The 15,835-nt window shown below is 47.9% G+C and overlaps 1 protein-coding gene across 2 annotated transcripts; it reads right to left on the reverse strand.

Moving 5' to 3' along the window:
• Positions 1–235: 235 nt before the first annotated feature.
• Cxxc1 (CXXC finger protein 1) lies at positions 236–5,676 on the reverse strand. Of its 2 annotated transcripts, none has more exons than XM_048419401.3 (15): positions 5,340–5,676; positions 4,535–4,653; positions 4,334–4,434; positions 3,812–4,041; positions 3,535–3,723; positions 3,144–3,170; positions 2,812–3,057; positions 2,570–2,689; positions 2,231–2,415; positions 1,751–1,958; positions 1,566–1,676; positions 1,387–1,436; positions 1,142–1,238; positions 752–904; positions 236–673 (listed from the first exon to the last, which is right to left on the reverse strand). In XM_048419401.3, the coding sequence occupies exons 1-15, from the start codon at positions 5,340–5,342 to the stop codon at positions 527–529; spliced, it is 1,986 nt and encodes a 661-aa protein (XP_048275358.1). In that variant the 5' UTR covers positions 5,343–5,676; the 3' UTR covers positions 236–526. The 2 variants fall into 2 exon arrangements, with proteins under 2 accessions (XP_048275358.1, XP_048275359.1); XM_048419402.3 differs by having other exon boundaries at positions 2,582–2,689; positions 5,340–5,675.
• Positions 5,677–15,835: the final 10,159 nt, after the last annotated feature.

Below are 15,835 nucleotides of genomic sequence, written 5' to 3' on the forward strand. Positions count from 1 at the left end.
CCCAAAGGCGGTCTGGTCTGTCACACACAAACACACACACTTAAAGCTGAAAGGATACCACTATACCATGATACGGGCCTGAGTATAGCCTAAGGGAGCACACGATGAGTGCACTGAATCCCAGCCCGCATGTTTCCCGGTCCCTCCTGAGTACAGACATGCCACCTCTGTCTTGTCCAGGGGTTGGGACCACAACTGAAAATAGAAGAATGGGGACTATCAAGAGACATCCCTGTTTGTTGTTCAAAATTTTATTAACAAAACTGGTTTGTTCAGGGGATGGGAATAGGCAAAGGTGAGTAAACTCTACGGTCTCACCCCAGCACTGAATATGGAGAGGGACAGACAAGACAGACTAGGGACAGAGGCCCTTTAATAAGGGCAAATGGAAGCCGGAAAGGAGATGGGCACAGGAACAAAACTAAGGAGTGATGGATAACAGATGAACGGAGGAACAGAAAGCTGGAGATGCAGGGCCACTCCCCTAACTGGAAGGCAGGGTCGAGGGGCTCTGGGCTGGTGAAGCTCAGCGGTCAGCACTAGATCGAAGGTCGGTAGTGAGTGGGTCATGTTGGATTGTTTGGTGCAGCATCAGGGCAAGTAATCCTGCTCGGTTGGTCATGGCTGTGCGAACATTCCGTTCCTGCTCAAACAGCTCGTCCAGCTTGTACCACTGCCAAGGAAGTGGAAGGAAGCATGAGAAGCAGCCCTGGAGCCCAGACTGACTGAGTCACACCCAGTGAGAACCTACCACCCGAACACGCTCCAAGTCCACTTCTGCACGCCGAAGCTTCTCCCAGCAATAATGGCGATTGCACTGGCGCTTGGGCAGGCGGCAGAAGTCACCCGTGAGCTCAAAGACATCACGTACAAGTGGACACCCACAGACCTCATCAGCTGGTACCTGCAGGGACACCAAGGGCAGAGGTGAGGAGGGATGGGGAATTTGGAGAGTGCAAAGGAGGCAAAGAGGAGAAACTGGAGATGACTGACAGGAAAAAAGAGAAGGAAGAAAGGAAGAAAGAACAAAGGGCTGTGAGACACGAGGCAGGGTAGGCAGGGTAGGCAGGGTAGGCAGGGTAGGGCAGGGCAGGGCAGGGCAGGGCAGGGCAGGACGCGGGTAATTGAAGGAAAACCTTACTTTGGGGTCCCGTGAATGCTCAGGACATAGCACCTGGAGCCGCTTACAGTATGTTTTGCTCTGGGGATTGTAGACATCACAGAAGAGTCGGGTAGCCCTGGTAGAGGTTAACAGGAGGGTAGCCTTGAGTAGCTCCTTAAACCACTTCAAAGGCCCATACCCATTTCGAGCCTCAATTCCACGCATTATCCCATTTCTAACCCCAGCCTTAACTACCCTTAACTCCACATGGTACCCTTACTCACCCTTCAATGCGTGTGGGGTACATGGACCCAAAGGATGTCTGGCTTTCATACTGGAAAGATGAGCACAAATAAAAGGACTTTGGGTGCCCTCTCAAGATACCAACCACACAACAGATCTATGGGCCACGTGAGCCCATGGACATTCCCATACCGTCTACTCCCTTAGAATGGTCCCTGACCTTGGCATAGCAACGCTCCATGTGGCGCAAGGCAACGCGTGGGTTGATGGGATGCCCACAGGAGACACAGAAGATCTGCAGATCTGTGTCGTCACTGTCGTTCTCATTGTTCTGTACAGGGCGAAAGGAATGATGAGGCCAGGCAGGACAAGGTCCTGGGTCCTGCCCAGCTGTACTCTCTTTACCTCCTCGTCCTCACGCACAGCCTGCTGCTTAGCTCGAAGAATGATGGCCTCAAGCTCGTGGAATCTGCGCTCCATCTCTTGGAGACGGGTGCGGGCACTCTGCTGCTCCCGGCGGATGCGTTCAAGTAGCTTCTTGCCATGCTCTTCGGCAATGCAGGGGCTTTGCTGCCACTGCTGGATGCGCTGGGGGAGGATCTCATAGATCCGGCTACAGGGAGGCAGTGAAGTACAGGCAGAGAAGCACCAAAAGCAATAAGTGGGGTGATCAGGGGACAGTGAACAAACAGACGACGAAGAGGTGCAAAGACAAGAGACCGAATGGTAGGGGAGAGGCCGATGGGGACTGAGCAGTGGGTTAACGTGGCAGATGGGAGTTTGACTGAACAGTACACACGACTAACTGTAGATATTTGGACGGAAAGCTCTGGTCATGCCTACTCTTCACTTCCTGACTCCCTTCAGGGCCCAGGAAAGACTCACTTGGCTGCCAGCTTCATGCCACAGTCATCTGAACAATACTTGGAACCAGGCTGGGCAGCACGCACACAGCCAGGCCCCAGGCACTGCGGTAGTGATGCGGGGTCCTTGGCATCAGCCCTTTCTGGGTGTTTCCATTTGTCTTTATGCTTCTGCTTCTGTCGATGCCGTTTATATCTCTCCTCCTTCTAAGGGGCAAGATGTGTCATGTCAAGGTGCTACGGAGGTCAGCCTCAGGCCTTATCTGCCGCTGCACTCCAGCTTTCTGGCTCTTTTCCTGTCTAGCCCTTAACTTCCCCATCTCCCTCCCTGCCCCATCTTCTCCCATTCACACCGGTTTACCCTCTCCATCACCTTCTTCTCAGATTTCTTCTCACGACGCTTCACGTGCTTCACTTTGACTGCCCGTTTCCTCAGGGCAGGGTCCATGAAGGGGGACTCTTCTGCGTCACTCATCCAAGACTGCAAGCAGGGCATGCTCTGACCACCTGACCACCTCATGACACCACCACCCATTTCCCCAAGCAGCCTTGTGTGCCCTCTGCCTCCCCCCCTCCCAAGGATGCTATGCTGCTGCTACTCACTAGGCCATGGTCATCAAAGGCCCCCGCACAGAAGTCCTGGTACAGATCAGGGTCCAGTGCCAGGTCCTCATCTGAAAGTGGCTCCGGTGTGGCTGTAGCCTCTGGTAGCTCCTTAACCACCGATGACAACACTGTCCCCTCATCTTCACGGATACGCCCCAGCTTCTGCGACGGCTGTGGCTGCTGTTGAGTGGGTGGTGGCCGGCGGGGCCTTGGCAGGGCCTCTGAGGGCGTCACCGGCGAGAGCTGCGGGGCAGAATCTCAGGACTGGCCCTGACGGCCCTGACCGCCCTGCCCGCATGCCCTGCCCCGCCCTGGGGGGCTGGACTCACCGAGGAAGGGAAGTACTTGTACGATTCCTGTGCGCAGGAGGAAGGCCTAGGTCAGCCCCAGGAAATGGAGGGTCACCCTGTTCTAGCCCCAGCTATTCATTCTGGCCTGGTCTCACCAAATGCAGTTTTATCCCTCCCCTCACCACAAAGATACACTCAGGCCTACCTGTTGTGCCCTGGCATGCCTGACCACCTAAAAATATATGGGCCCTGTCAGCTAGTTAGGTCATATGTCATTCACCTGAACATGCTGGGCCCCTCCCATTCGTCTGGACACAATCAGGCTCCATCCCACCTACACTTGCTCAGTTGTAGCTAGCTAACACAGCCCTACTTGGGCCTCCCAGCCATGCTCTCCCACCGGATCCTGCCCAGCTCTATCCATGCTCACCCGTGCCCGCAGCTGACACTGGCGAAGCCGGCACTTCTGCCGGATCTTGTTGGGGCCCCCAAACTTCTTCATGTCACGGCAGAAGTCACAGTGGCCACAGTCCTCGGTGCGCCGGCACGCCTCACACTCACCACACATTCGGGCTGATCGTTTGATCTGTTGCTGCTGCTGCTGCTGCTGCTGGTGATGCTAGGAGACAATGCCCGGGGTAGAGATCAGGACCCCGAATGGGGCCCAAAGGAGAACTTCACCCATCCCAACCACTGTAGTCACGTACCTGGCTAGGTGTGGCCACCAAGGGCTGTGGAGAAGATTTGTGGGGCGAAGCAGAGCCCCGAGCAAGCATGGTCCCAACCCCTGTCCCTGCCCGGCGCTGCAGGTCTGGATCTGAAGCAGGCCTCTTGCGCCCTCCTCCCTCATCCCGGGGCTCACTGCCGTCCCGCTCACTGCCATCCCGCTCCCGGGACTTTTTGTGCCGATAACGAATCTCCAACTTCGGGTCCTTCTCTGTGTGGCAAAGAGTGGGACAAGAGTGGCTTTGCAGGAGGGATCTGAAGGATCCCAGAACGTCCTTCTCTGCTCCCACCCCACCTACTTGTCTGGTTCATACTACAGGAGAGAGCTGCCCCTTTTAGGATCCTCCATTATTGCTCCAATTGGAGCTGGTGTTCCAATCCACCAGAGAACAACACAATCAGTGTCCACAGAGGACACCATGACTACCCACGATCCCTCCCATTCCGGCTCTTCTTCATCTCTTGGAACCCACCTGCCTCCCCTGCCCACGCCCAGGCCTCACCTCGGCACTCCCGACAGTACCATTCACGGATGGCCTTGGCCATCTTCTCGGTGATCCGGATGCAGTCCCCATGGAACCACTCATTGCAGTTATCACAGCCACTGAACGTAACGGAGCAAGTGGTAGAGACGTGAGAGGTGTGCTTCCTCAGTGTCCCCCAACCCTGTCGGGCATTGGCCCACCCACCGCTCCCTCACTCACATCATGAAGCAGTTGATGTCCGGTTTGCGGCAGATGCAGTAGATGGGAGCATTCTCCCCATTCTCAGACTTGCTGTCCTCTCCAGCATCTGGGGGCTCCAGGTCGGAACCATCGCCTTCCTGTGAGACCCACCCCCCAACGATGACTCCTTAATCCCACCCTTACAACTCCACCACGGCTCCCCACAAATTCCCACACCGGGTCTTTGGACTTCCTGCCCCTCGCGGCTTCCCCTCATAGCTCGCCCACCCCTCATCACTCAACCCTGGGCCTCACGACTTTGCTTAGTTCTCTCCAGCACTCTGCTCCAGCCCTCCCATCGCGCACCCCGCTGACAAGCAGTGTCCTGTCACTCTCACCGCGCATCACAGACACTTACCACATTGTCCCCTTCGAGAGTTCTACCCGGGTACCATTTAATTTATTTTACTGTCGCCCCAAATCGGCTTCCCACAAGTCGCTACAACTTAGCTCCTGGACCCCACCCCCGCCTGATGGTTCTACAGAGCCCGTGTAAATTACTCATGGCCAAGTGCTTATCTCTCTGGCCAAGGAACCTCACGAGAAGGTTTCCCACAAAGCTGCCATCTGGAGGAGTCTCTGTTCAAGTTCCACTACGGACCCCCCACAACGGTTCATCCTGGAACCCGCAGCCGCTTCACCCCAAACCCCACGGCACACCTTCGCCCGTCGGCCCCCAGACTCGGCACCCAGCTCCCCACCAGTCCCGGGCGGGTGCCACCAGGCAGCCGCCGCCACCCCCAGCGACCTCCGCCTGGGATCCGCGTCCCGACCAGGGACTCACCATCTCTGCGCTCACGGCGTACCCGCTCCGGACCCCGGGCAGCGACCCGCGGACCCGAGCGAGCCCCCGGGCAGCGTCCGCGGCGGTGGCAGAGGCGCCCACAACCACTTCCGCTCCCGGACCCGCCTCCGCGGCACCGCACTCTGGTTCCTCACGCCCGGGACGACCGCTGAGCAGGGAACAAATAGGATCGCCCACCTAGAGCCACCGCTGTCGCCCAGGCGCCGCCATCTTAACCATCGAGTCCGTAAGGTAGCGGCCACCGTACGTTCCGGGAGCGATGGCTGCGCCTAGAACGCGGAGCCTCCGAGCGCGCCGCCACCTTGTCAGTCGAGTCCGTACGGTGGCCGCCAGAGGGCAATATGGCCGCGCTTGCTTCGAGTTTGCGACACACACGTCGTCAGCTGTTTGCGCCTCCGCAGGCGAACTCCGTGTGTTCCTAGGCAACCGACGGTAGCTTCCGGATCGCGGCTGCCAAAGGGCGTGGCCATCTTGATAGTTGACTCCATACACGGCTGCTGCCACAGACTGGATGATCCTGTCACTGCCTAGATCTGTCTCATTCATTCCTCCATCCAATCATTTTACCCTTCGACGTTTATCAATGGGATGCCAGGGCTCCACCCAGAGCTCCACAGAAGAAATAAGAGTCGTATCGTACCTACCCAGTTGTTTATCCACTTTTTACCCGTCTTGCCCCTCATGTTTTTCAGTTAGATCTGAAAGAAAATATCCTTTTATTTGTTCTATTTCTATTTTATTTTATTCGTTTGTTTGTTTGTTTTGCTTTGTTTTGTTTTTCGAGACGGGGTTTCTCTGTAGTTTTGGAGCCTGTTCTGGAACTAGTTCTTATAGACCAGGCTGGCCTTGAACTCACAGAGATCTGCTTGCCTCTGGCTCCCCAAGGCCTGGGATTAAAGGTGTGTGCCACCACCGTCTGGCTATTTTATTTTATGTTACTTACTTTTGAGACAGGGTCTCTCTAACCCTGGCAGTTCTTCAACTCACTGTTTAGACCTGGCTGGCCTCGAACTCACAGATAACCACCTGCCTTTGTCTCTCAGGTGCTGGGATTAAAGTCATGCACCATCATACCAGAGAGCAAGAAGCACAATTCCAGAGGCAAAAGCAAGGTTTGTCCATTCATGGACTTTCCCAGACACATCCTGGAACCACTGACTTTGCCTTTGTTTCTGTTTTGGTAAGAATTGCCTAGATAGGCAAGCTGGGTTCCAAGGCCTGAATGGTACTTTTACCTTGGTGTCAGTAGTACTAAGGTCTGGGGCTTGTTACACCCCCAGAGTTCTAGAATAAGAAGCATGTGCTAATGAAGGACCCCAACTCGTTTTAGCCACAGTTATACCGTTTTGCAAAGGTTCACAGATAACAAGCTCAGTTCAGGGCCTCCGGAATGCTGAACAGATAACAAGCTCAGTTCAGGGCCTCCAGAATGCTGAGCAAAGATACCTGAGGTTAGAGCAAGGACAGCCTTATCTAGCTGCAGGACAGGGGATTTATGGACAGGCCTGAGTAGGAACAAAGACTTCAAGGGATGAAGAGAGGATTGTGAGGCCTGAGTCACGTATAAAGCAGGGCTCGTCACGAGTCAGGGCCTGTGCAATCAGACATCTGGTCGCCAGCCAGGGAAGGGGGACAGGATAAGGGGAACAGTAAAACGCTGAGTAGTCCCCTCATTGTTATTTAGGTTAAGAATTTACCACCCCGCATCTTGCTTCTGTAAACCTCGCTTTTGCTCTCCTATAAAAACCCCTTGCTCCAGCCGGACGGGGCGCAAGTCCTCCAAGAGACTTTGTCGCCCCAGGTACCTGTGTATTCGAATAAACCTCTTGCTGTTTGCATCAGGCTGCGTGGTTTCGACTGATCTTTGGGCACGGGGTCTCTCCCAAAGGAAGACGCCCACGGGAGTCTTTCACTAGGATACTGAGAACTGGAACCAGGGTTTTGGCATCACATTCCAGACAAGCTACCTACCAACTGAACTGTGTCCCCAGCTCTTCTGTATCTTTTCTGTTGAACATTTAGAACTAGATAAAACTAGAGGAAAACTATCTGTAACTTCCCATCAGAACTGGACTACGTTGGTTGTTGGGCAAATTCAGGTCCTCTGGAATTCTACTCTTATCGGCTAGTTAATTTTAATGTTGAACTAGCTTTGAAACTATTAGAGTAATAAACAACCCAGAGAATGTTTCCTTCTTGCTTATCTTAGAATGTTTGTTGAACAAGGACCAGTTAAGAACCTAGTCTGTTCTTGATGACCAGTCAAACTGGAACAATAAATTTGCTGTGCCCTCTTCGTGCATGTGTGTGTGCGTGTGTGTGTAAAACTAGAATCTTTGTGGCCATTTTTCAGTACTTAATCTAGTGTGGGTGCTCCACAATGACTCAATTCCATCTTGACTTAGAGTCAGAAAGTCTAAGCTTGTTCTTGCTCCTCAAGGCCAATTGACAGGGTGTTTGGCCAAAGGTATGATCTCTAGATGTCTTGTTCTTCAAGGCCAAATAGCAGAATATTTGACCAAAGACATGGTGACGATGTTCTGAGAACTAAGGAGGTGACTGTGCTTGTAATCACCTTGAACCGTTGAAAAGACGTCTTTGGCCCTCCCTTTCTGCTTTGGGTATAAAAGGAGTATAAGAAATAAGCTTGGGGCTGGGGCAGTATTCACTGAGAGCCTTCCTGATTCTGTTTTCTGTCTCTTCCTTTCTTAATCCTTCCTTTCCTATTCAGGTATTGTAACACAGGTCAGCTGGCCCCCAACAATCTGGTCAATTAAATTGATGTTTTCTGGGCCATTCTCCTTACTGTGCATAGGCGGATCTTTCTGTTCATCATACCAGTCCCCAAATCACTACACTGGGGCTTCTTATCGATTATGAAAGCTTGGTTGATAGCTCAGGCCTGTTACTAATTAGCTCTTACAACTTAAATTAGCCCATTTTTATTAATTCATGTGCTGCCCCAAGGCTTGTTTACCTCATCTATGTACTACTCATCTTGCTTGGTCTGTATCTCATGGTATCTTCGCTCTTCTTTTTCCCAGTCTCCTCTCTGCCTGGAAATCCTGCCTAGCTATTGGCTGTTCAGCTTTTTATTAAATCAATCACAGTGACATGTCTTTACACAGTGTAATCGAACATCTCACAACATGTGGGCTTGAATAAACTCTTTTATGCACACCATTGTGTAAGACTCTGAGTTTTAAGATGACAGAAAATTTTCAAATGATATTCTAAATAGAACTGCAACAAATGTTAGCATGGGTTCATGCTTATTCCTGACTGACCCATGCAGTGATTGAGTTAGGTAGCTTCACTATGCCCTCCCTTACAGCTATGACAACTGGGTTATCATAGTTGTTGGGTGTTACCCTACAATTACAACTAAGTTAAATCTGTCAGTAAATATGTTTCCACATTTATACTGTGGGTAGTATCACTGATGATTATAGTCTGATTTTTCTTTCAGCTGCCATCTTACAAATATGACATGAAGAATTATTAATTATGAAAACTAGGCCTAAAGCTTAGGCTTGTTTTTAAGTAGCTCTTATAACAAATTAACCCATTTCTATTAATCTATGTTCTCTCACACACCACCCATCCTGTTTCCTCCGTGTCTCCTCTAATCTCTCCCACATGCCTAGATTCCTCCTCCCACTTCCTCTCTCTGCCTGGAAGTCCCGCCTATAACTGCTACCTGCTGCCTGGCTATTGGCCATTCAGCTTTTTATCGCACCAATCACAGCAATACGCTGTTGTTGAACTTTTCTGTCTAAGACTGCAAATCAGCTCTGCCCCACCATCCATTCCCCAAATAACCATGCAGAGACTTAATTATAAATGCTTAGCCTATAGCTTAGGCTTGTTTTTAGCTAGCTCTTATAACTTAAATTAATCCATTTCTATTAATCTATGTGCTGCCCTGAGACTTGTTTACCTCCTGTACAAATTTCCTAACCTACTCACTCTGTGTCACATGGCATCTCCAGAGACTCCGCTCTTCTTCTCCCCAGCATTCCTAGTCTGATTCTCCGACTTAACCTCATCCTGCCTAGCCATCAGCCAATCAGCTTTTTAATGAGAGCAACACATCTTCACAGTGTACAGAAGAATTATTCCGCAACATTACACCTTCACACAGTGTTCAAATATCCCACAACAGGGGACTTTATTGAACAATTGCTATCTTAAACTCAAGATTAAGTGAAGTATGAAAGCAGGGTCATTTTCTAAAAAGGAAAGGTGATCTTTGACAGAAATATAAAAAGATAAGTGCTCCTTTTGTCTGTGGAAAGGATATGAAACATTTATTTGAAACACTAATTGGCTAGATAATCTAACTCCACTACAATGGTATTGTTGTTATTATTGTTTGGTTTTAAATGCCACTTTAGCAGTGTGAGATTTTACTGCAGCCTACATGAGGGCTACCCTACATAAGACCTAGTAAGATTTCAGCTGCTCTGCTAAATACTTCCAGTCTCTATCCAGGTCAGATCAAATAGTAGTAGCCCCAATTTTATTGAAATACACCATTTTGAAACAAAACAGTAAAAAGGGCAAATCAAAATGCTTCTGTAACCATAAATCCAATGCAATTTATGAGCCCTGTTTGTTTCCCACTAACAAACATTTATTTCAATCTTGAGAATTACAAGTTGTCCAGACTCCTCTTCCTTGTCCAGTAATTCAAAGACAAATCCCAAAAGATAAGTAAAGAAACTATAGGAATTAACACCCTTTAAATTAGTTTTAAATATGTTGAAAGTTGAGAAGGTATTTAAAGATGATTAACTCCAAGTAAGAAAACATTATCTGAAGGACTATTCTAATGGCAAGTAAAATGCTGGGTTACCTACCTATGAAGCATCCCAGTTTTCCTGCTTAGAAGATAACTTTTTTCTTTCTTTCTTCCTTCCTTCCTTCCTTCCTTCCTTCCTTCCTTCCTTCCTTCCTTCCTCCCTCCCTCCCTCCCTCCCTCCCTCCCTCCCTTTCCTTCCTTCCTTCTTTCTTCCTTTCTTTCGGGATTCTCTTTTACACGTTTAATTGCGGGAGAGGTGGCTCAGCAGGGATGACTGCTTCTTGTTCTTACAAAGGATTCCAGTTGTGCTTCCAGCACCCCATAGGTCACAAAGTCAGCCTCTAAGGTGGCATCCTAGAATGGCTACCCAAGCTTAGCCAGAGCTGATGGCCATGTGGAAAAAGAAACTTAACACCCAGCATTCTTTGGAAACCCCACGTCTTACTTAGTTAGGGTTTTTAATTGCTGCAACACAATACCATGATCAAAAAGCAAGTTGGGGAAGAAAGGGTTTATTGGGCTTTCAATTCCACACTGTAGTCCATCACTAAAGGAAGTCAGGGCAGGCGCCTGGAGGCAGGAGCTGATGCAGAGGCCATGGAGGGGTGCTACTTACTGGTACTGTCCTCATGACTTGCTCAGCCACTTTAGAACTCCAGACCACCAGCCCAGGGCAGCACCACCCACCAAGGAATGGGTCCTCCCCCATCAATCATTGATTAAGAAACTGCCTCATTGTTTTATCTCTGGCTCAGTGGCTGTGCCTTAACCTACTGCTATTTCAGCCAGCAATTGCAACTCTGCAGTTACCGGCCTGCTTCTTTGGCAGCGTGGCCACTCAGGCCGCAGTCTGGTGGGACTCCTGTTGCTGCAGGCACTGGTTCTGCTACTTCTACTAAACATAACATTAACTAAATCTGGATCGTTATATTTATAAATAAGACTTGATATTCAAAGACTGGTGTGACAACCTGTTAGCTCAGAGAGGTTGAGTAGCAACTAACTAACTTTGTCTCCTTGCTGGTGTCTCCAAAAGAAGGCGTCCTTCTGATCTGCCAAACAAAAAAGTCATGCCTCTACAAATCCCTCTCTACTACTTCCCATGTCTATCTTGTGGATGCCCTCTGATGCTCTGTGATTACTTTCTGTCAACTTGGTGTGGGAGAATTGTCTGTATTCTGTCAATCATATTTTAATAAAATGCTGATTGGCCAGGTAGGAAGTATAGGTGGGAAAGCCAGACAGGAAGTAGGGGTGGAGCAAAGAGACTGGGAGTATTCTGGGACACAGGAAGCCCTCAGCCATTCCTGCGCAGACCACCGAAGAGGCAAGATGTAACTTGCCCAGCTGAGAAAGGTACTGAGCCATTATGGCTAACATCGATAATGATAATGGATTAATATAAGTTACAAGGACTAATAAGAAGCCTGACCTAATGGGCCAATCAGTTTATAATCTTATGGAGTCCTGTGTGTGATTTCTCTTTGGAATTTGCCGGTTGTGGGGTACTGGGCGGGACAGAAACCCCAACACGCCGGCCCCTCATGTTAAATATGTCACCCACGTGGATAACTAAATCCACAGAAAGCCTGAGAAAGCTTGGGAAAGAATAGAGTAAAGCATGTTTTCTTGGTAGCAACAATTTCTCAGGTCTGCTCTGCTTGCTAGAGGCAAGCAAGCGTTCTCATCTAAGAGAGGCTTCCTGACTCAGCTTTAGCTGCAAAACCTTGCAGCTCTTTTAAGAGGTCCTGCCGTGAAACACTTAAATGGTGTTGGTGAAAAGCTGACCGCATGCTTTTCGGTTTTCAGCCGTAGCAGGATAAAAACTGCGCTGTTTTAAAATGCCGGCTTTCTGGGCTGTCCTTCCAGGGCAATCTCTGACTCTTTCAGGCAGGCAGTCCGACTGAGTGTGATCTGTGAGCAGAATGCTGCAGCTTGCTTGCTGGCAGAGACCTTAAAACGCCACAGAGTTGTGGCAATAAAAATGGCTTCAGCAGTACCTCTGCCATGAGGCTGGAAAGCTAATGAATGGCCTAGATCCAGCCATCAAAGCCACGGTTTTAGACTCATGTGGTCAGAAAAAGAGAGATATACAGTAAAGAGAGGTTCAAAGATGAAAAAAACCTCTAAATGGTTTACTATGTGTTAAAAATATATACAGGCTAAAGGTTAAAGTCATTAAAAATAAAAAAGAAAGGGAGAAATAGGGTGTGGTGGTACACACCTTTAATCCCAATGCCTGGGAGGCAGAGGCATATTGACCTCTGTGACTTCAAGGAACAGAGGTAGATTGGCCTCTGTGACCTCAAGGTGTGGTAGTACACACCTTTAATCCCAATGCCTGGGAGGCAGAGGCATATTGACCTCTGTGACTTCAAGGAGCAGAGGTAGATTGGCCTCTGTGATCTCAGGGTGTGGTAGTACACGCCTTTAATCCCAGTGCCTGGGAGGCAGAGACAGATCTCTGTGAGCTCAAGGTGTGGTAGCATACACCTTTAATCCCAGCACTGGGGAGGCAGAGACAGGAGAATCTCTGTAGTTCAAGGACAGCCTGGTCTACAGAGTTATTCCAGGACAAAGATATATACAGAGAACCTGTCTCAAAAAGCCAAAAGTTAAAAGTAAAATTAAAAGAAATAGAGGTTGAAGTAAAGCCACACAAAGATGAAAAATACAAAGAGAATCTTGATACTGTATGTTATTATGCTCTCTTTGAATTGTTTGAATGCTGAGGAAGGAGCAACAGCTGCTAAAATACTTTTGTTTATAAATACTGCTAAACTAACCCAAGATAGGTATTTTGAAAATACCTTGGCTTCAAAATTGATGTCAAAAGGTATGTCACTTTGGAGAAGAGATTCTGCTTTTGTTTCCACAGAAAACAAGAGGCTCTGGATTTATTCAGAGTTAAGAAAAATCACCTTTGACCAAGGGAGGCCACCTGAAAATTTTCCGACAGGAACAGATGGCCCAGATGTCTGAGTTCTTCATCCAGAACAGATTCAAGACTGCTGCCTGAGATGATCAAGACTCACAGGATACTCCAGTCAGGACTTGATTATAACTCTAAATTTTCTTTAGGTCCCCATAAGATTATCAGCACCCCCAACCAACAAGAAGTAGCCTAAAATACTACGCCCACATTCCCAACAAATGAACTATGGGTATTTTCCTTTGTTTAAAAAAAAAAAGAGAAAAATGATGCGGGAGAATTGTCTGTATTCTGTCAATCATATTTTAATAAAACGCTGATTGGCCAGCCAGGCAGTATAGGCGGGAAAACCAGACAGGAAGTAGAGGTGATGCAATGAGAACAGGAAAATTCTGGGAAGCAGAAGTTCCTCTGCCATTCCTGCCCAGATCACCAAAGAGGCAACATGTGAGCTGACAGCTGAAAAAGGTACCAAGCCATATGGCTAACACAGAGTATAATTATGGGTTACCGTAAGATGTAAGAATTAGTTAATAAGAAGACTGAGCTAATGGGCCAATCAGTTTATAATCTTATGGAGTCCTGTGTGTGATTTTTTCTTGTGGCTTGCTGGCTATGGGGTACTGGGTGGGACAGATACCCCAACAAGCCAGCCCTCATACTACAGTCAACTAGTTGCTAACTCAGCCTCCTGACCCAATATTAATTTTATTTAATTAATACAAATGTAAAATCAGAATTCATGGCATGATTGAACCTCCCCAACAATGCTGTACAGCTGGATCTTAGAGAGGAATTTTCTCAATTAAGTTTCCCTTCTTTCAGATGACTATACCTTGTGTCAAGTTGTCATAAAATTTCCCAGGACACCCTGGGTCTCAAGAATCTTATTTATTGGATAACTGGTGTTTCCTCATTCCTCTCTAAAGGGCATTCTGTCACAGGCCAAAGGATATCTACTACCCATAACCTGGCTTGGTTGGGAAGGCAGAGATGTCCTCTCAGCAGGATCAGCTCAGGAACTCTGTTCTACCCAAGATAGAAAGAATCTCCTGAGAGAAGGGACCTGCCCTTAAGTTATTAGAGACCCTATAAAACCCACTTGTTTTCCCCTCTGAGCTGCTGTTCTCTCGGCTTCAGAGGAAAGTCTGTCAGATAGGCTAGGCTTGTAGGCCAGAGTTGGGTGTCCCAACATTACAGAGTAACTTTGGGTGACCGGCTAGCCAGCCTGATGTCACTGTCATTAGGTAGCATTTCACCCTTCTGGGGCCTTTGATAGAGCTGAACACTAAAGAGTTACAATTATACTTTTCCTTAATTGTAATAGAAAGTAAATTAGATACAACTCACCTATAGATAGATATTTTCTGTGTTTTGGCAGCTACTTCCCAAATAACTGATACAGAGATTTAATATAAATTATAAATAATCAGCCAATAGCTCAGATTTGTTACTACCTAACTCTTACATTTAAATCGACTCATATTTCTTATCTATGCTTTGCCATGTGACTTATGGCTCTTTACCACTTTTTCTACATATCCTGCTACCTCTGGCCGGCTGGCATCTCTGCTGACGCTGCCCTTCTTTCCATCATTCTCCTACACTTTCTTCAATAAGGCCACACATACTCCCACAAGGCCACACCTCATAATCTTTCTTAAATAATGTCACTCCTTTATGACTAAGCATTCAAATTATGACCCTATGGGGACCATTCTTATTCAAACTACCACACATTCACATACAGCTTATAAAAGGGGATTTATTAGAATAGCTTACAGGCTGTATTCTATCTAGTCCAATAATGTCTCTCTATCAGTGGAAAGTCTAAGAATCCAGTAGCTGTTTAGTCCAGGAGGCTGGGTGTCACAGCTGGTCTTCAGTATATGCTAGAATCTGAAAGACATAGTCTCTAATGCCAGTGAGGGAGTGGACACCCCATTGAGTGTCAACCAAACAAAAAGAACAACACGCTTCCTTCTTCAATGTCCTTTAAATAGACTGCCACCAGAAAGTGCGGCCCAGATTAAAGGTGGATCTTCCCACTTTCGATGATTTAATTAAGAAAAATTCCCTACAACAGGTGTACCCAGTTTGGACCTTAGTTAATTACAAATGTAGTCAAGTCAATAACCAAGAATGGCCATCACAAGCTTAATAGCTGAAGTTATGTGAAGTCAGAGAGATCTATACCAACACCCAATTAAATATCTTTGCTATCTATTAATTTTAAGTCTGTTTCTGTATCTGTGTGGGGAAGAATCTAGGCACATGGGAAACACCAGGAGACATGGAGAGGAAATAGGAGGTGCAAGATGGAAAAGAGGTAACGCCACATGATAGAATGTAGACTAATATAAATGGGTTACTTTAAGTTATATGAGCTAGTTAGGAACCAGCCTAAGCTATAGGCAAAGCTTTCATAATTCATACTACATCTCTGTGATGCTATTTGTGAGCTGTTGCCCAAAGGAAAGTCTGACTACAGGCCAGGAATTAGAATGTGGTAGTTTGAATAAGAATGTCCCCAGCCAGGCTCACATATTTGACTGCTTAGTCATAGGGAGTGGCACTACTTGAGAAGGATTAGGAGAAGTGGCCTTCATGGAATAAGTGGGTCACTGGGGGTGGCCCACATTTGAAGTTTTGAAAGACCCAGGCAAAATGATTCATTGTATTAATTCTGCTCCTCTAGAGAACCCTAACTAATACAGGCCTTTTGGATCTTACAAGTTG

Source organism: Myodes glareolus, chromosome 13, assembly GCF_982192425.1.
Source record: "Myodes glareolus chromosome 13, mMyoGla1.1, whole genome shotgun sequence".
Classification (NCBI taxonomy): domain Eukaryota; kingdom Metazoa; phylum Chordata; class Mammalia; order Rodentia; family Cricetidae; genus Myodes; species Myodes glareolus.